This window comes from Gymnoscopelus microlampas (assembly GCF_963454915.1).
Source record: "Gymnoscopelus microlampas genome assembly, chromosome: 20".
In the NCBI taxonomy this organism is placed as follows: Eukaryota; Metazoa; Chordata; class Actinopteri; order Myctophiformes; family Myctophidae; genus Gymnoscopelus; species Gymnoscopelus microlampas.
The window spans coordinates 36,243,317-36,264,232 of NC_139957.1; the positions used below are offsets into that span (position 1 = coordinate 36,243,317).

The 20,916-nt window shown below is 43.4% G+C and overlaps 1 protein-coding gene across 1 annotated transcript in view; it reads left to right on the plus strand.

The window, feature by feature from the left end:
- The first annotated feature begins 1,728 nt into the window (after positions 1 to 1,728).
- ldlrap1b (low density lipoprotein receptor adaptor protein 1b) overlaps positions 1,729 to 20,916 on the plus strand; it is a 55,277-nt gene continuing 36,089 nt past the window's right edge. The window contains exon 1 of the mRNA XM_084044863.1: positions 1,729 to 2,009. Coding sequence (XP_083900989.1) covers positions 1,925 to 2,009 — 85 coding nt within the window. The 5' untranslated portion in view covers positions 1,729 to 1,924. The remainder of the gene's footprint in view (positions 2,010 to 20,916) is intronic.

The window sequence follows — 20,916 nt, forward strand, 5'->3', positions numbered from 1 at the left end:
GGGTAGACCAAGAAACCCCTGGCGGCGTGACCTGGATGCAGATGTGATGAGATCTGGCCACACATGGGGAGAAACTGGCCCAGGACCGGGATGGCTGGAGAGCTCTTGTTCGTGGCCTATGCCCAAAGTTGGGCTATAGACCCCTTAACAGACGACGTCACACTGGTTGCAAGCGTCATACTGCGCAAGCGTCAAACCCATTCTGTCAGGTCTCGCTAGGGCGCGCAGCACTAGCCAACACACAAGAGGGGGTTGGGGTGTGCTGATTGATTGATTGAATATTTTATTAGGCAAAAAAATGTAAAACAACACATTTACATTTAAAATACTTTGTCTAACAGGTCCGTTCATAAAAGTCCTTGCGGACTTGTTTCCAATGAGGGCCTTGGTATTCAATTCATAGACATATATAGTGGCATCACAGTTCGAATATCATTACACAAAGAAAATAAAAAAAACAGTAAGAATATATATATATATCTATATCTATATCTATACACATATATATATATATATATATATATACATACATATATACATACATACAATACTATGTACAACAAAAGAAATTAAAAAAAGGGGGGGGGGGAGATATGTACAAGAACAGGGGGGGGGTCGGCTATCTAATGGGAAAATGGTACTACCTCCTCTTTTGGCCTCCTGAAAGGTGATTTTTTAAGGCTCTTTTAAATGAGCCCAGCGAACTGCATTTTTTGAGGGATGGGGTTAGCCCATTCCAATCCTGGGTGGCAGTGCTGTAGAAGGAGAATTTGCCCATGTTTGTTTTATGGGTGGGTGGTACCAAATTGTTGTTAACGCTCCCTCTGGTATTGTGACTGTGGGTGTCACTAACCTTTTGGAGGTATTTACTCAGATATGCGGGAATAGGGGGCATATCGGGCAAATTTTCGTTTACAATTTTGAAGGCCAGTCCCATTTTTTGTTGTTTAACCCTGTCTTCCACCCTGAGCCAGCCTAGGCTGGCAAAATGGGTGGGAGAAAGGTGGGTCATGGGCCCCAATCCGAGGAGTAGCCGAATCAGTTTGAAACCTGAAACCAGCGCACCCCAAAACAACAGGTTGAGAATTGATTGTATGAAACAATCACCTGTGCATCCAGTCTCAATGTTGGTAAACAAATAATTGGTCTATAGGCAAGTAAGTAAGTCATATTAACTCACAGGTGGACAGGTGGAAACAAATATACACTATAGGGCTGGGCAGTATATCGATAGTGTATCAATATTGTGATATGAGGCTATAAGGCCAATATCATCAGATATCATCATTTTGGATATTGTAATATTGTGATATCTTATGGCATAATTGTTGTTTTATCCTGGTTTTAAACCCTACATTATAGTAAAGGGGTGTAATTAGCTTAACTCACCTAACCATTTTAGTTGTTCTATTATTTGCTTTTTTTACCCAGTTATTATAGTCATTACTAATATTTATATTATTTAATTATTTAAATCATTAGACTATAAATATTTTGTGAAAGAACCAAACCCGATAGTAATCCTCACAATAAATCCACATGATATTGAGGTATTTGGAAAAAATAAATAAATAATCATATCTCCCAGCCGTCAGAGCTCCTAAAATATCGTGTCGTTTTGAATGGAATGCTCTGGTCAGTATAAGCACCGCCCGCCTGAGACACTAGCTCTGCTGCGGGCTCGCGTGATCCCACAAACAACCACACGCGTCAACGTACATTATCCGGTTAATTTGCATAAATAACACCGCCCCAGAGGGACGGACATGATAATCCATCGATCCAGAGCAGTCTGCGGAGCCGAGGGGAGAAACAAGTGGAAAAGTTTGGAGGTAGAGACGGACTAAACAGCCGCCGAGAGACGCAGAAGAAGCAGACGGACGCTTGTTGGGGCTCTTTTGCCCACCGTTGTGGATTTAACGCCATGGACGCTTTAAAATCGGCTGGAAGGGCGATCATCCGGAGCCCCAGTATCGCCAAACAGTCGTGGGGTGTCGGCAGACATAAAAGTAAGTATCGATCGCTTGTATATAGTAATACATTATCCATCGCGCAGGGCTGTCGCTTGCCGAAAATAACTATCTACAAGCTAACGACTCGCGTCGCATCGTGACGGTTGTAATGTTGGCTTGTAGATAGTTCTTTTCGGCAAGCGACGCCGTCGTACTACAGCATATACATGATTATCCTTTACAAATACAACAAGGTGCTGCTGCGTGCTGCTGATCGCTTCAACGGATCAGCTCTGGTTACTTTACAGCCATGGATCCAAGACATGTATGACAGTCATGGATCAGCTCTGGTTACTTTGTAACGTGTTGTAGCTGCTGCTGGCTGGCATGCAGGAGGTCTGTGTGTGTGTGCATCTGGAAACACTGTAGCTGTCAGAGGAAGCGTTTGTTTGTAGTTGATTGTTGTTTGTTTGCAGAACGGCGGCTCCAAAATGTGTTCTGTTTTGAGTTGAACTTGATCAACACAAAACACATTGGAGCTGCCTGCGCTTACGCAGAGATCTTTCAGATCCACCACTTTGTGTTCAGACAGAAATGGATACCGCTTAGTAGGCTACTTGATCTTATTCTGCTATTTTTGGGATCTGGTTTCAAATGGATATTCCTCCACTCGGATCAACTCCTGCTTTGATTTATTTATGTAGGCGGTCCGTCCGATTAAAAGTTTTGATGAAGGTCTTCTCAAATCCCCTCGTATGCCACGTCACTGTGTAGGCTATACAGAGATGATTGTGGGAACTGCATGGAGAAATATATCCAGTGCTGGAAACGTAAAGTATAAAAGAATGATGAGCGACGACAGCCTGATTCACGATTCCATATCCCTAGCAACGCTCTGTTGCTAGGCGATACATAATGGGGAAACAAAAAAAATGAGTGAGGAATACATAAATGATAATGGGGGGTCTCCAGATCAACCCGCAGCTCTGCTCAAATCAAACGGGACTTTGTTCCTCAGCTATTTAAACTTCCCTTTAATTTTCGGTCTTTGACGTTCAGGGTTATATATGGAGGAGGATCTGCAGTTTTTTTTCAGCAGCCTGGCGGGTGCACGTGAGCATACTGTGCTAGCATGGCTTTCAAAGCTGCGTGGTTGCCTTCATGTTGTGGTTTCACAATAGGAGGACCTTCCCCTTTCCTCTTTGCAGACAATACAACTGTTGGCAGCAACATGCCACACGTGCCAGGCTGAGGAATCAATGCCTCTGTTCTGGGTTTCCTCCACCCCCCCCCCCCCCCCCCTCTTCCCTTGTGGCCATGATGTAGACCCACAGCTTCCAGCATCAGATTGAAGTTTTTCGTACAAAATGCTCATTTATTTGTTGGCAGCTTTGGTCTTATTCTCGTGCTTCTATATACTGTAGCCTGTAAACCCCTCATTACCAGCTTGTGCACATGATGCCCAGCCCTACCAAACATAAACAGTAGTTTCCTGTCTGGGGTCTTACATGGCACTGTCACTGGTGAACTACTGTGCCAACAGTCGGAAACGGAAGGCATCTTGTTTCATCTTGTCTTAACAGGAAAGAAGCTAGTAAGTGGACAGTCTTCAGGGCTGGAAGATGTTACTGTATCATACAGATGTCATTGTTGTGTTGGTAGACCAATGGAGCAATTGCTCACTTGACTTTGCAACATCACCACGTTTGGGCACACAAATATGATAAAGGATAAAGAAGAATAACGATAAGCCAAGTTTTTTTTAATTGTCATGCATAAAGACGTTGCGTAGGCTTGTTGGCTTTACAGCCTATTCTCTGATTTGCCTTCATCACACCACTGCATTCCTTTTTTCCCCCACTGTTACAATGCTGCAGCGTGGGATATCCATGTGTAGAATTAGCCAACAATACATAAATTATCAGTTCATGACTTCATGTACTGTTCTGTGAACAAAACCACAGGCTTTGGCTTTTGGCTTGTGTCTTAACAGCCGTCCACGTCTGTGCACAACAGAACACGACACCCCCCTCCCTGTGTCATTTCCTGCCGAGTTGAAGCGGCTGGGGTTTCTGTTTGGCAGCAATGCAGTGTGTGCTGACTGCGTGACTCTCTCTGCACTGACCTCCCGTTACATCCAAATCACTCTCATGTGCAGAGACTGGTAAAAAATGATACTTAACATCAACCCTTGTTTTTTTTAGGTCACAAACGCCGCCTTCTTCCATCACACTGAAAGAATGTGGGCGGCAGGAAATCCCTGTCTGCATTAAATGGAGTCATATCAGCCTCTCACAGCACTGCTGGTCAAAAAGATGTCTCAGTTTTCATCAGGGCAGCGGCAGAGCCTTATTTAAAAAATGGCAAATAATGCAATCGCGAGCTTGTAGATCTGGTATTTTGGCTATCTTGAATTTCGTCTATAATGAGGACAAAATAGGGAAGCCAGGTTGACAGTGGTTAAAGAGGCGGGTCTATTTGCCTCACCAATTGACTCATGCATGGTCAGTGGGGCAGTGACTGTGATCCTGAGACATTTGGCCTGCAATGGCTCAGAAGGTAGAGTGGTCGGTCATCTGGGAACGGGAAGGTGCCCTCCCTGGTTTGATCCCCGGGTCTTCCTCCGGCTTTGTGTCAAAGTCTCCCTGAGCAAGACACTTGACACCTAGAGTTAAGTGGTCCCTGTGAGCCTCCTGGGGCTGCATACTGCTCCTCCAATATATATGGATCATATACAGAGTGGGACCCCAGTTCTCTCTGTGTGTGTGTGTGTGTGTGTGTGTGTGTGTGTGTGTGTGTGTGTGTGTGTGTGTGTGTGTGTGTGTGTGTGTGTGTGTGTGTGTGTGTGTGTGTGTGTGTGTGTGTGTGTGTGTGTGTGTGTGTGTGTGTGTGTGTGTGTGTGTGTGTGTGTGTGTGTGTTTTGCAAAACACTCTACCAGATTTCTTGTGAAATCAAAAGGTGCTAATTTGGTCCAGGTACCAAACTAAAATCACTCTTATTAATGGTTCCACTAAAAACAGAAGAACAGTAAGGACTGCTGAAGTGATCTGTTGCGAGTCATTTTATTTTTTAGTTGACAGATTTATTTCTGGTGGTACTCATGGCTGCTAGTTCCCACCTGATGTTGTGTGGGAGTTCTACTGACTGCTCCAGACTGTACTGAATAACTGCTAGCTTGCATAACATCTTCAGGCTAGGATTTAAGTTTAAGATGTACAGTTCATCAGTGTCTTCTTTATATCCTCCAAAGAGGACAATACGATCTCCCACGATGACAGTGGTGGAGTGACCTGATGACCATGATGGTGGAGTGCCTCTGGTGTTGATTAAAGACCAGACCATTGTGGTGGTGTCTAACTTGCAGACGCCATTAAACGTGCTGTATCCTCCAAAGATATACATGACCTTCCCCAAGACCCAGGGTGAGTGCTTTATCCACCCTGGGTGGATTTTAGAACGGTGGTTCTCATTCTTTTCAGGCCATGACCCCCCAAAAACTGAACTGGGTACCCACCCTGACAAGTACTTGGAATTGTAGAAGTTGAGGCATTACATTTGGTTTGACTCGGTTACACAGATAAATATTGGGCATTACATTTTGTTTGACTCGGTTCCACAATCCACAGATAATTATTGGGCATTACATTCTGTTTGACTCGGTTCCACATAGCAGATCTACAAGCTCACAACAAATATTTGCCTCTTTCCTATATTATTTTACAATTTTAGTCCAATGTTTGACCAGTTTGTATAGTGTAGTTTATTAATTACTTTTGATGCAGTAAAGGTCTGCTTTTATTGTTTTTGCTATTGGAAATGTCTTAAAAATCCTTAAATTGTCAATTTACTGTCATCTGGGGACCCCCACAAAATCACATGTCCCGATCTACTCAATATATGGATCCGTGCCAGATTTCTTGTGTAATCTCAGATCTACCATCTCGCCATATCTCCATATTTGGGCATGGCTGACATGGCATCAACATGATGTCAGAGATCCACAGCAAGCCACGCCATTATTAGACTCTGGTCAACAGCATCGATACAGTTGCAGCAGGTTAGACTAGCAGCCGACTCATTTTCATTTTCTTCATTATTTCCCGCGGTGTCGTTCATTGGAATGACGGTTCTTTGCTCGGGTGATGATGTTTAATAATACATCTGTAGCTGTTCAGCCCAAATGTCAGGATGGGAAATGTCACACATTGATGGATCGCTCTTGTTAAAGTGACAAACGTGCACCTCTACACCGCTCAGGTAGGTTATATACTGTAGCACCATGTGACTGCCCTGTAGCCATTCTGGTGGTTGCACCGGCCACTTCCTTTACATGCCACCTCTGGCCCTGGTCTGGTCAGCCTCATGTCCCCTGTACAAAGTCATCCAAAACAGGCCTGCCAGGATGTAATGGAGATTGGTTCCTGCCAGATTCCTTTATGGAGTTGTAAAGTCCCCATTGATTTATAGTCCTGTTAGATGGCCTGTATCTCTAGGCAGTGCGTGTGTGCGTGTGGAGAGCTCTGCACACTCATGCATTGTCACTGTTGCACTGAGAGGGCATTTTCTAATCCTGAGGGGACAGAAAAGGCAACATTAGGGTCTGTAGCAGCAGATATTCATCTAAATATGACAGTGATGGGTCTATCAAGGCCCTAGATAATGAAGTTATACTACAGTGTAATGTTTTTTATGATGCTGATAATGGGATCTGTTTTGCACCATCTGTTCTGGCTGTGTTTGCATTCCATCTTCTTCATGCGGGAAAAAATAAATCCACACGTTATTGTCAAATCAATTAAAAGTTGGCATAGGCAATCTTTACTTCAAGGCCACTGGCACTTAATCTGGCCAACTTTTAATTATGTAAATTCAACCAATTACAGTAAGCCCTATATATTTGCCCCAACGACAATGAAGATTGGCTATTATCACAATTGTGGAGAATTTCCGCCTATAATGACATGCCCACAATAAGGATGCCTGTCGCCAGCCTAAAAGTGGTGAATGTGGCCATTAATAATGTTAATTTAACCCGCTTGCATGTGTGTTTGTTAGTCTGTGCAGTCAACGGGGAAAGTCTGTGTAAGACATAGCAGTGTGTGCAGAGAGCCGGGAATGATTGATTTAATCCCCCGTCAGCCATATGGCTTCACATATGGTCATCCTGGTTTCTCAACACCTCTGCAGGGTTGTTGTGGTCGGAAGGAGGTGTTTGCTGACTCATTGACCACCTCCTGAGGCTGAGGCAAACTGAAGGCTTTTACAGACCCCAATAAAGTAGGAGTGTGTTTATACGCCCTGCTGGATCATCATCGATCTAAGCCACGTTACTTACTTGTTCCTATGAGCCTTATATGCACACAGATAGTCACACACATGCTTGTTATACTTGTGAGGATGTCAGAAACACTTTTTCATTTAAACAAATGCAATTCCTATTATGCTGACCCAACCCTAAACCTAACCCAACCCCAACCCTATAAAAGCCATTCCACCAGACTATGGAGCTGGTTCCACCTGTCAACCATCAGGCTGTCTAAGAAGACCTGAGCCCTGGTGCTATGTCAGACTTGACAAAGGCTGCTACACACACAGTGTTGTCACAGAATCAAGAGGGGTTTCACTCACAGACTCGACTCATTCAGGTGCAAGCAGCGGAATGTTGACCTTGAATACACTCCAAGGCTGCTATATTTATTACTTATCACCGTGCACACTGATAGCTGCTGCTAAATGTGTTGTCTCGTCTTGCACAAGACTGTGATTTTATATCTCCTGTCATAGTCTGCCTCATTTATTTCTATTCTTATGTATATCTGACATTGTGTCTTGTTATCAGACTTTGTTTTCCTTGGTTTCTTTCTCTATTGTTATGACTATGTTTGAGACCAAAAAGCATTGAGAACTTGCACAAACAATAATTTCACCCACACTCTTTTACACCTGTAACCTTGTGCTGTGACAATAAACTTGAATTGATAATGAAGTTAAAAAAGTAAATGTAACCACAACTAACCAGACTCCAATCCTAACCCATAACCTTATTATCCCTACACCTAACTCCTCACCTTAACCCCCAAATGCCTGATTCTAACCTTTATTACTTGAATCGTTTTTCTTCATTTTAAGATTTTTTTGTTTATTCTTTAAGATAAGTCAGTGTAGAGACTAGAGAGACAACAAACCAGAGCAGGGACCAAGAGATTTGTCAAATTCTGGTTCTCACAAGTATAGTAAGAGCTGTCCTCCTGAACGCACACATGCGCATACAACTCCCCCTTTTGTTCTGAAGGCGTATCTGAAGGATGAGGTTGGGTCTGTGTGCATCAGGCTGTCACAGATTGACCCATCGTCATTGGACGGGCCTTAGCCCATTCAAACCGATAACCACTCTATCCATATTGTATACTTTGGGCTATTCAAAAATAGATCTACAAGCTTGTAGATCTGCTATATATTTTAAAAATCTTGACCATTTGTGTGTGTGTGTGTGTGTGTGTGTGTGTGTGTGTGTGTGTGTGTGTGTGGGAACATTTGTAATACAAATCTTTGCTTCTGGGGATCCCTGGAATATTTTGGGCGTCAGCGGACAAATAGGCCTACATATAATTTGGGGGGTCCTTGACGTGAAAATGTTTGAGAACCACTGATATTAAAGCAACATGCGTTTGTCAAAAAACTGTTAGGATTTAGAAGGCATTTGTAGAAAACCCAGAAGATTTGAGTTACAAATGTTTGCTTTAAAAATATATACAATATACATTCAAAGATTTGCACAAATTATCACAATTTCTCAAAAATATCAGATCTACAAGCTCGTAGCGCTGCACTCGGTGCCGTGCTATGAGTTTGTAGATCTGATATTTTTGGATAGCCAAAGAAATCTAGAAAAAATGACACCGATTCTTTCCCGGTCTAAATGGGTTAACGGTGTCTGTTGTCTTAACCTGTCACCCGGGACCATAAAGGCAGAGAAATCTCTTCTTCTTGGGGCGTTTGGCAGGCTGACAGGTCGGCATGTCAGGCTGCTGATGTAGCAGATATGCGACAGCGCAGGACGAGCGTGTAATTCAGGTACGACTCGCTCTTTCATGGCAGCTCCTCGCCATCGGAGCCTGGTTTCTTCGAGAGCTTTGACAGCAGCTTGTAATCTTTTCCTCACAGAGCCCAGAGATCCACGTCATGCACTGATTGTTAGCGAAATCTCAAACTCCCAGGAGGACTAGGGCTGAGCAATATTGCATTCTCCAATGTAATAAACAATATTTTATAATGGACAATATGAAAGAATAACAAATTTGACATAGATAAATATAATTAAAATTACAGTGTATATCTAGCGCAAGTGAAAATGATTTATTCATATTCTTCTTGTTTGCACACCCTTTGGTCTGATTTCATAAAAATGTGGGCAAAACATGACAACTTTCAGACAATAAATACATAAATATTGTGAACACTTTGAAGTAAAGTTGTCACTTTGCTGTACACATGTCATCCTTACCAGCCCACATCAACGTATGAGGTACGCAAAGTCTCACATGGTCAGACAGACATAGTTGAACTTGTGCCCCAGACATTACACATCTATAATTGTCTGGTCACTGTGAGACTGCTTATATCATTGCTGCCAAAATGTTCTGTCATTTCCCCAAACTTGTGAAAATAGACAATCTACAAGCTTGGCTAATTTCATAAAAATATGGAGATGCAAGGTTTCCACCCGACAGTGATGATATGCGAAGCCTTTAGAAATGATAGAAAATCCTGTTGCTTAATAGGAGCTTCCTCTATTCTGATGGCAAATCGCTTGACACAGCCCAATCAAAGCTGTTATGAGACTATCTCGAACGTGTGTGTGTGTGTGTGTGTGTGTTGTTTGATGCTTTATTGTCTAAAACACAACTGATTTTATATTTCACTATTACGTACTTGTGAAACTTGGCAATTAATCTTATTTGGTCAGCTGTTGCACCTTGCCCTCTCATCTCCTCACAATTACACAATGGTTAATAACCAGAACATTGTACTAGCCAAGCCCCCATCCATCAGCCGCACAGAGACTCAATACAATCACAGAGGTCATTACATAGCATTTGACCAAAGAAATGGTTCCAGTGAACAACAGACATTAAGAAAATAACACATTTTTCCTCCAAAAATGATCATTACCAATACTTATATCAAAAGGTATAGAATATATCTACAAGCGCACAACGTGTCACATTGTGGTGCATTGTCAACTTGTAGATAAAAATGTATTTGGGGGAATTCTTTTAGCCTATAATGGCATGCCCAAAGTAGGGACACCAGGTTCTTAGTGCAAAATAATCATCATTTTTTTTCATGCAGCCCCAATTCAAGGCAGGCTTTAAGTGTCCCTGAGCAAGACACTTAACCCCCAAATACTCTCTGGGTGTTGTATTAATAACGCCCACTAGTAAATGCAGAGGGCAAATTTCACATTGTATGCAAATGTGCAGTGACAAATACCCCCCAACAACAACAAACTGAAGCTAGCATGTCCTCCCACGCGTGGGTCTACTCTGTGAATGTGATTCTTATTGAGAGAGAAGACTGTGTTCCAGCAGCAGCATGCTGTTGGCGCTCTAATCCCTCACTGTTGTGACATTCTTCTTTCTTTGAGTGGATCTGACCAAACGCCGAACAGCACATGTCCCAATATCAGGAGTTGGAAACCGCCAATAAGATTCTTATCTCCTACAAATCCTCTCCCTCGCCCGACAGGGAATTAGTTCTTGTACAGTCACCAAACGAAACGCTGATGCCAACACAGTGAACACACACAGTTATGCAATCAGTGCTTCCTTTATAACCCATAGGCTGCCTGCTGGTATGTGGATACATGACTATTGAATATAAGCCTTGAAGATGAGCTCACCCCCAGAGCTTTTGTGAGTTTATATATTGGCTATGTTCGCCACACAACGCCATCATACGCCAAAGTATAAATCAGGCTTAAAGGCAGGACAGATAACAGATAATGGACAACTTAAGATATTTACTTATTACTGTGCCATATGTAGACACTGTCAGTTTATTTTATTTACATGAAACATAAAAATAAAAGGTTCTGAAAAGGAGGCATTACACGTAGCAGATTGGAAGTGAAGAATCATGACATCACAAGTGATGGAAGTTGCTACTTACTAAACTAGCTCTATTTGAAATGCTCTGGAAGCATTTGAATATGAAAGTAAATGTATTTATTCAGTAGGTGTCCCTGTATTTGTTTATACAGAGCTTGGGTGAGTTTAACAGGGTGGATCTTCTTCCTCTCCTGACATCACAGCCTGTTCAAACAAAAGAAAAATCCAAAATGTGTGTAGATATATTTATATATACATGTTTATTATTTATGAGCAAACCAAATGATGATGTACTACTAAACATAGTTACAGTTGCTTCACCTTATTTGAATATCCAGTGTTTTTTGTTCAAAATTATCTGTTGCCCTGTCTTTAAGGACAGGGAAGGGCAAACAGGACGTTGACCGCAGGGCACAAAGCGGCAGCATCGACCATTAATCTCACTTTGTATCGACTGCTCCATTAGTGCGCCTGTGCTGTAGTAGGTACACTGGTACAGTATATCTCTGTTTTATGTATGGAAGCTGCTTGCTTTATGTTCTGTTGGAGGCACTGATGGTGGTTTCAGAGGGGCCATAAAGATCCCCTGTATCAGTGCAAACATTTTTCATGTCAAGGACCCCCCCCAAATTGATATGTACTTTGCTGTGGACCCCCATTTGAAAAGATGTTGTGCCAGGGACCCCCATAAGAGATTTGTCAACGTTTTGGAATAGCCGAATAATAAAATGGTGCTTAAAATGTTTTGCAAGGCCCTCCTGGGGGTCCCTGGACCCAACTTTTAAGAACCAGTGTGCTGTAGCTGCTTGGCCCAACAGCAACAGAACTGGATCGGTTCCAGTGCCAGCAAGGAACCGGTGGGGACAGACACTTGACAGAGTCACACCACTTTTAGTGGCATGCTTTCCTCCTCTGTCTCTCCCACTCACTCTCTCGCTATACCCCCCCCCCCCCCCCCCCCCCTCTCCCCCTTCTTAACAATGCTGTCTCTCTCTCTCAATCCCTATACCTTCCTAACAATGCTCTCCTCTCAGGCTGCCTCCCATGATAACTGCGCTTGTTGTTACCACTGGTTCTGGTACCAGTACGTGCCAAGTTGTGGCAGACAGAGCACTGCATCAACGACCCTACAAGCAGAGTGGGGTTGAAATGCTTCATGTGGTGATGTCAGAGTACAGCATGCACGGATAAATCCTTAGTGTTGTTAATCCCCCAAGGCTCTGTACTGTACTTGGTCAGCTCCTTTTTCCCCCCTCTACGCCACATTTCTTTGGCGAAAATAGCTGACCTACAAGCTCACACAACGAGCTTGTAGATTGAGTGTTCGCCCCCAGATTAAGGACGCTAGGGTTCAAGTGGTTCACTGATGATGATGGCTGCCTTACAATAGCCAGCTTAAGGTTTAGCTAAATAGAAGTTGAAATGGAGTCCTCGTAATCTTGTTCTATAGCTCTAGGGGCCTTCTGAGCTGACTGGGCCTCAGAACGAGCGTGGCGTAATCCCTCCAGACATGCACATTCATCTGAGTTGGCAGGTTCCTAAACGCTTTGATTGGAATCTAATAATGCTGCAATGGGTCTTTTTTTCCCTCTTCTCTCTATAACTCCTCGCTGTGAGGTGAGAGAAGAGATGGATAGGTCAGCTGAGGCCTTGAATCAACCCACGTCTTCACCATCCTTCCATCCAGCCAGTTACACTAACAAATGTTGCTTTGGCAAATGCTAGCACATCGTTTTTATATCACTGGAATTGCCTGCTATCGATCCGCTGAATGTTGTGATTTGTCTCGCCAGTCTGCTCCGGTGCGCGGCATGGACCCAAACAGTTTAGTTTTGTCCAGAACATGAGGCATTTGTCCCCAGATCCTCTCTTGTTTGGGTTCCGAGTCTATGTACACACAATCATACCGTATTTCTAGTGGCACGTAGACAAGAAAAACATACCCCCCTCTCCCACCCCAATGGAAAATGAGTGTTAAATCTGTCCGTGTTTAAACATCCAATGTTGATTGGACCAAGGGTCACCGAAGACAGACAGGAAACACACAGCTGGTCCTTGTGTCCTGAGCTGACGCACACGTCTCCAGCCAAAGTAGGGTGGTGCATTTTTTCCCATCATGTGCTTGAGGCAAACTAAAGCCCAGAGGTGATCTGCTCTTTATCTGGGGAAGGTATGCAGGTGGGCAGAGTGTCCAGCCAACAGGGAACAATGCACCATTCATAGTGTGACATTCTGTCGGGGATCAGAGTGTCCAGAGCAACGTACCAGGGTTGATTTTGTTTCCCCCTGCTGCCTTTCACTCTTTCATTCAGCAACAGCACAACACAGTGCACCGGAGCTGTGCGTTCAAGCCTCTTTCAGTCCCACAAAGGACAAACTGTTGATACAGCAGGCCTGACTCACTGTGGAGAGGTGTGTGGCTTTACTAATTGAGCTAAAGGTCTCGTTTGTGTTTGTATTAAAACCAAGCCAGCCCCCCAACCCAAACCCCCATCTAAAGTCAAGGCTACAACGAGGAAGTTGACTGACTGACTGTCTGACTGAATGACTCAAGTCAGGATTTCAAAACAGTGGCTCATTCAGGTATTTTGTGACTTTGCTGGCTTAGGTATGTATGGTATCGTTCACCGGAATGATGTCACAATGAGAGGGAGTTTCACAGATACTGGATGAACCACGACTCAGTGTGATGTCATGCCAGTGTGTGTGTGTTAACCCTCATGCGGACAGCAACTTTGACCACACACCCACACCTACACACCCCACACCTGTAACCTGAGATGCCTTGTTGCCATTCACCTGCTCTTGGGCTGAGAGGAGTAGTGTCTCATTGACAAAGAGGAGGGTTGCATTTATACAATATTTTATTCATGTTTTGTTTGTCCTGGACTATTGTCCATTCGTACCACTGTTTGTTTTTCAAGGCAGCGAATAATTTGTCAGGAGTACTTTAATACCCACGTCTGGAGCCCAAATTGACAGAAGTGATAAAGAGACTAGTGGGCTGTCGGGGACGGCAGGCCTGTGATTTGTGTTTTCATTGTCTCTGTCGCTGCATGCAGACGGAGGCTACCTCACTCACTCACTGACTCTCTGAGAATCTTAACTTCCACCTCCATGCCTCAGCACACATAGCTGAGTGCTCCCGCTGTGGCGATTTGAAGATCGCCGCACGTACCATGTCACGAGTTGCTCTGTAGATGGGTTGCGAGATGTCTCCGTGCGTGCGTGCGTGCATGCGCGCATGTGCGTGTGTGTGCGTGCGTGTGAGAGCGTGCATCTCTGCTGGAAGTTTTGCGTTCAGTTCTGCTCTCTACTTGGAAGATTTTTGTTCAATCTTCAAAAAAATCTTCAACCTTCAAATTTTGAATACATTTTCCCCTCAGGAGTTTTCGTCGCTGTTGATGGGAAGAGAATGACGATGACCGCCCTGTGTCTAAATCCCTAAAGTCTCCTGTTGCATCAGAGGGGGTCAGCTTTTACCCTCATGGGAAGTCCCATGCTTAATGCCAAGGCTTTAATTACCAGATCTTAATGACAGGACCTTTTCAGTTAGTTTTCCTCCATCGGATTATTGCAGAATTTCCACAGGAGTCAGATTGCGTTGTTGACCAGCCACTGACCTCCACAGCCCTATTGACCCGTCTGAATGCTGTTTAAATTGTCAGTCGGTGGCATTACAGCGTTGTTAACTCTGGCATCTGTGCTCCAATTTATCATTTCCACATCAAAGAAATAACGGTGTAAAACAAACTTAGCTGTGATTGATGTAGCTGTTTGACGGACAACTTACAGCCAATGTGTAAATAAGTATTTTATAACCTGCAAGCTCTCTGATCAACAATGTGGACCCGACCTTTTGTTTGTTCTTACAGATCTTACGTGATTTGTAGTAGTTCTTATTTGAGCTATTTATCCTTGAAAAAAGAGAATGCAATTGTTCACCACAACAGGTGAGATGTGTTTAAAATTGTGCATAGTTGAACAAATGTTACTTGCATTCAGAAATACTTCAAGGTGTCATGGCTGTAATGATTTGTGTTTCAACTTCCAATCTGACTATTGGGACAGAGATGAGAACGTTTGAGGCGTGTTCAGACATTGAACTTTAGGCCTGGCTGCACTGATGTTTGAATTTAGTTTATGTCTCTTTGTTCCTCTGCTCTTTTCCGGGATTATGCTGAGTGGTGTGTTGAGACTTGTATGACCCCGGAGCAGAGAGGATGGGAGGGTGAGCTCAGGTACAGGCTGCCGGATCAGTGGCAGAGTGGACTTCTTCACTGATTGCATGATAACAAGCCTTGGTACACACACACACACACGCACACGCACACGCACACGGAAGCTGGGGGATTTAGCCTAGCACCTCAGCTAACGTGAAACAATCTGGTGATGGTGTGCCGCTGCGGTTTAGATGTGGAGCACTGCTGCTCGCCTCCATTTGATCACAAGCTAAACAGTGTGGATTTAATTAGCTCTGTATTGATGTGTCTTGTTAGGACATGTGGAAGGTTTATTCTAGGTTGGTGAAGTTCAACAACCCGTACACAGCCTGAGACTGCTTCTAGTTGTCGGTATCATGATATACAAACCAAACCTATAGAAGCAGGAGAATATCTTTGTAAACCACCTTGCGTACAAGTAGATTTTTCTAAGAGATTTAATATTTATGTTTGTGGTGCATATACATTTTTGCTGATACGATCAGAATAAAATGTAGGATGCTAGTTTTCTAGAATAGAATTAAAACGATTAAATGTCAGTTGGTTCAGGAAGTATCTCTTCTCATAATAAAAGCTTTGAGTGATAATCATGTGTGAAACTTAGGTTTCCAGTGGAAGGTTTTAGAATGGATTTTCACTTCAGTCCTTTTGTTGGCATTTTATCGTTTTAATGCTCAATTATTACAATGTGAATATCTTATTTAATGCCGCGAAGAAAGTGCCAAATTCTTTATTCATGAGAACCCGGGAGAGATTCCCTTGCTTTATTCTTAAGAGCCACCATTATCTCAAAGATTGAAGGTTGGCAGCTGTGGAGTAGAGTACCTTCTTATTGTCCTGATCTACTGATCTGACAGCTGTCAGCTCTTAAAGTCTGTTTCACGTGTGCAAGTAATGAGCATTACTATCATTGTTTGACACATGTGTGTGGCGGGTGTGTGGGGGGGTGTGTGTGTGTGTGTGTGTGTGTGTGTGTGTGTGTGTGTCCTAAACATTAACTCTGGTGTCCCTGTTTTGGGCATATCATTCTAGTCAAAAATGGTCAAAATATCAGATCTACAAGCTCGCAAAGCATTGAGATTTGAGTTTGTACATTGGCTATTTTTGCAAAGAAGGTAGGGCTTAAGTGATGTACCACTGCACCAGACGTGTAAGAACCAGGGGCTCCCCTAGGAGCCCCCCACTAAGCCGTGACCAGAACAAGGCAGAAAAGAATGCGGCAGCCTCATTTTCCAATGCTGGCGTTTGAAGATCACAGACCGGTCCAACCCCATGCCACCTCCCCCCCCCCCCCCCCCCCCCCACACACCTCACTCCCACTGATGTAGGCACAGCTGTGGCTCTCACCCCAGCCGCACGGCCCGCCCTCTCTCCCCAGTGCTCCCCCGTCACCCCGCACCCCATCCCCACGTCTGATCTATCCCGCTCCACGCATTATACATCAGCCCTCTGGTGCTCCTTGATGGGCAATGGGTCAGGCGAAGGGAGTCGGCCGCTCTGCTGACCAACCAGGGGCTCCGGTGGCGTAGCCTGGGGGCCCTTTTGAAGTTTGCGCTAATCACCACCGCTGCTGAGACCAGGGGTGGGGGGATGAATATAAATGTGTCCAATATGGAAATGCATTATTATCCACACACAAAGCAGCCGCACTCTTGGCGAATGGGCTGGTCTGTTCTAAAAATAGTCCTGGTTTATGAGTTTCTCCTTTTTCCACCGCCGATGTGGCAGGGAAATGAAATTGTCTTTCTACTCGCTGAAACTGCTACACGGGCACCGCACGTGCTGCTTTAAGCTGCTTTATGTGTTGTTTAACGTTTGTTCAGTTTATAGTAGGCTGACCTGTAGACCTTCCGGCTTCTGTCTTTCAGTATAGCGTGGGTTTGGGAGGTGGAAGGTTTGGTCCAAAGGCTGTGTATTCGGGGTGAATTTGTGGTCATCACCCAGAGGCGGTCTCCAGTCATCTAGAGCCGGCATTAGTATGGACAGATGAAAGACAGAGGAAGAGAGGGGTTAGCCCCAGAGACGCGTTCAGAGGCGTGGCACTGCAGCTGTGTCCGGAGGCAGCTTGTTTGTATAAATATGGTGTGTGAATGATGAGAGTGTCTTAAGCTTTGGCTAACACAGATCATGCTTTTCAAAGCATGGTTAACTTTGTTCCGGGAGCCTCAATGGTGCAGACTTTACAGGAAGGCAACACTCCAGGCTCCAGGCTTTGGAACACACCGCAAGACTCGTGCTGTTGCCAAGATCACGGCCTCTGTGCTCTGATCACTTTCGTGAAGTCACAAACGGCTAATGTAGCCTAACTTGAAGCGATCATATTTATGTAACACATTTCTGTTAGTGTTCTTCTTGTACTGTTCATATTTTAATTGATTGTTCACTTACTAGCTAATGTTCTTTCTGTTGACTAGATTATAGTAAGAGGGCTACTTATTGAAGCACCATGTATCTACAGGCTCAGCACAGGAGGACAGCCATATTTATTTACCACCCTGAGAAGCTCAACGCCCGTGACCTCAATCCTGGGCGTTCACTCTCAGACACTACCATTAACCGTCGGCGAGCATGGGTTCAGTCAGGGCCACATTTAGACCATTAAACAACATTCTCCATCGTTCACTCAGAGTGGCTTGGGCAGGAGAAGAAATGAATTTTCCTCAAGATTATTTGTTGCGGAGCCAAATGACAGAGTTTCCACGAGAAGTAAATGCATCCTTGAAACTCTAGGACTGCATTTACTGGGGGGGATGATGGCCAAAGTCAAGAAGATACACAGTGAAATTGGGGAAATTGCTGGTTTCTCTTATAGAGCTACTGTAGTTCAGAGTCAGACTGACATTTACTTATAAATATATGTATTTATCATAACATTTTACTTGACGATTGATTAGTCATACAAATAATTGCGATTAACGATTTGAATTGTGTGTGTGTGTGTGTGTGTGTGTGTGTGTGTGTGTGTGTGTGTGTGTGTGTGTGTGTGTGTGTGTGTGTGTGTGTGTGTGTGTGTGTGTGTGTGTGTGTGTGTGTGTGTGTGTGTGTGTGTGTGTGTGTGTGTATACTGTATATACATACATACATACATATACATACATGTTCTGACATTTTTCAAATATAAAATTGCACCTCTATAAGGTCACAACTTGTAGATCAGCTTCTGTCAATAAAATGGGGCATCAATTCATTTAAAAACATGAAAAGATGAAATGTACAGATGCCTGGATTCAACCAGACGGTGATGATATCAGAGATGCTATAGCAATGCAGGCAAGTTAGCCTTGACAACCCCGTTTGAATGTACATAACAACATCAAAAACCTCCTAAAGCCAAATTAATATTTAATTCCTTTGACCGTAGATGGGGAAAATGCCACAGGCCAAAGCCTTACCCCTAAAATGATGACATTCCAGGCCTGCTGTACAGAGTTTAATCAATACGTCTGAACTTAAACAAAACAAAATCTGAAAAATAAACCAGTTCCCATTTGTGTCTCTTTAGTCTCTTGAGTGGAGTATTTCCAATTTTCAATATTTTTACTTCTACTCCACTACATCTTCAGAGACAAATACTGTTGTTTTTACTCCACTACAATTATTTGGAAACTTTAGTTTAGTTACTTGTAGATTTTGATTATTATTACAAAACGTATAGTCAGCCCAATATACATTTCGGCCATTTAAAAATATTAGCCGATCTACAAGCTCACAATGCGTTGCCATGCATTGTGAGCTTTTTTTACTTGTAATAGAGTATTTCTACATGGCAGTATTGATACTTTTACTTAACTAAAACATTCAAGTACTTTTTCCACTACTGCTTGGGTCCAAACCCAGGAGCTGCTCCTCTAAACATTTAATTTGAGACTGCATTTTTAGACAGAATGTATTATTTCAGTTAGTTATGAGACAGACAATGTCCTTGTGTCCCAAATAAAATCACTTTGGCACTGCCTGCTTATTACATCCTTTATTTATTGACCGCAGCAAAGAGCTTTGGAGAAGACACTGAATAAACATCCAATATAATTATAATAATAACCCTTTTTTATAATGCACTTAACAAAACAAAGTGCTTTTCTTAGAACTGAAGAAAAAAAAGAACCATACAAATCCTTAAAAATTAAAACGCCACATGTATTAAGCGCAGATATGTCTTTTTTTTTTTATTATAATGTCAATAAGGATGTCCTTTACAGTAGCATGCCAGCCAGGCCACACAGCCTGGCCACCTGGGGTTATTGAAAGTATACACGAACGTGTACACTAGCACCAAGCAGGTGATATGCATCTGTGAGCATGTTGAGTCTCTGGAGAATTTGATAGCCTCACAGTGGAAAGTCTTTGCAGGAGGCACGGCTTTTGTTCATGATTTCCATGTCGGGTCCATCCTCCGCTGTCCTGGTCGCGTATTCATCCAATGGTTATTCGTTCAGCTTGTCCCACTGGCCTGATAAGCTTTTCAGCTCTGACTGCAGGTTGTCAGCCGTTGTCCTGCTATCAAATTTAACCACTTAAACCCTTAGTTGACCGGGGTCAACCCGTTGCGAGTTTGTAGATTTTCTATTTTTGCTGAATGTTCACCGCAGAATAGGGAAGCAAGGGTTCATTTGGTTAAGCAGGCATTTGCTGAGGTCTTCAAAGTGCAGATTTAGGGAGAGCATTGGTTCGGATCGAGGGGGAGTTTTTTTTTGGGATCCAGAAATGACAAATCCGCATAAAGAATGCCATGTGTCAGAAAATCTTTGATGGGTGGCCTCAATAGCTGTGCCAAGAAGAATTTGGTTATGGACCTTTTAGTAACTTGTGCATGTCTTGGATCTACATTTCTTACGCTTTCATCTGTCTCGGACCTTTACCTCATAGACACTCTGCATCAATCATGCTCTCATCCTAAAGCCATCTCGCCCAGCATGGCTTTCTTCTTATTCGTTATTTTTCTGTGACAGTGCAGCCTCCACTTCCATGTCTATCTACTCATCCTGCTCCTCAATTTTTTCCCCCCGTCATTTGCCCATTTCACATAGTCGTCAGCAGCATCCTGACAGCCTGTGGAAATCTCTCTGCATCTGTTAGAGGGCATCTTGTGTTGACATGTGGGTGTCCATTCCTCCCGTCTGCCGCTACTTTGACAGTGGAGATGTATGCTCAAATATCCTGAGGAATAATTGAGCTGTCAGTGTTGTCTCATTCCCGAGCACACCCTCTTCAACTCCAAAAGGCTTTATTAATCCCAGTAGGGGACAATTAGTAGGGAGAGGCTTGTAACAGAAAAACACGGTAACGTGCAACAACGACATACAAAGGAATGAGTAATTCACAGAACTAATGCGGAATAAAATTATCTTGAACCACATGAAGCCTATGCCCATTCTGGGCATGCCATAATAGGTGAACATTCCGCAAAAATGGCAGATCTAGGCAGTTTTGCGACTTAGAGCTTGTAGATTGGCTTTTCTTTTTCTTTTTTTTGTAGAGGGGAAAACATTTGGGGGCCAAGGATAGACCTCTAGGGGACCCCGGTCAATGAAGTACAGTGTGTGTATATATAGGGTTTAAGTGTAAAACTGTAAAAAAAAACAAACATAAGTAAAACAAAAAACTAAACAAACTACAGAGCATTTAAAAGT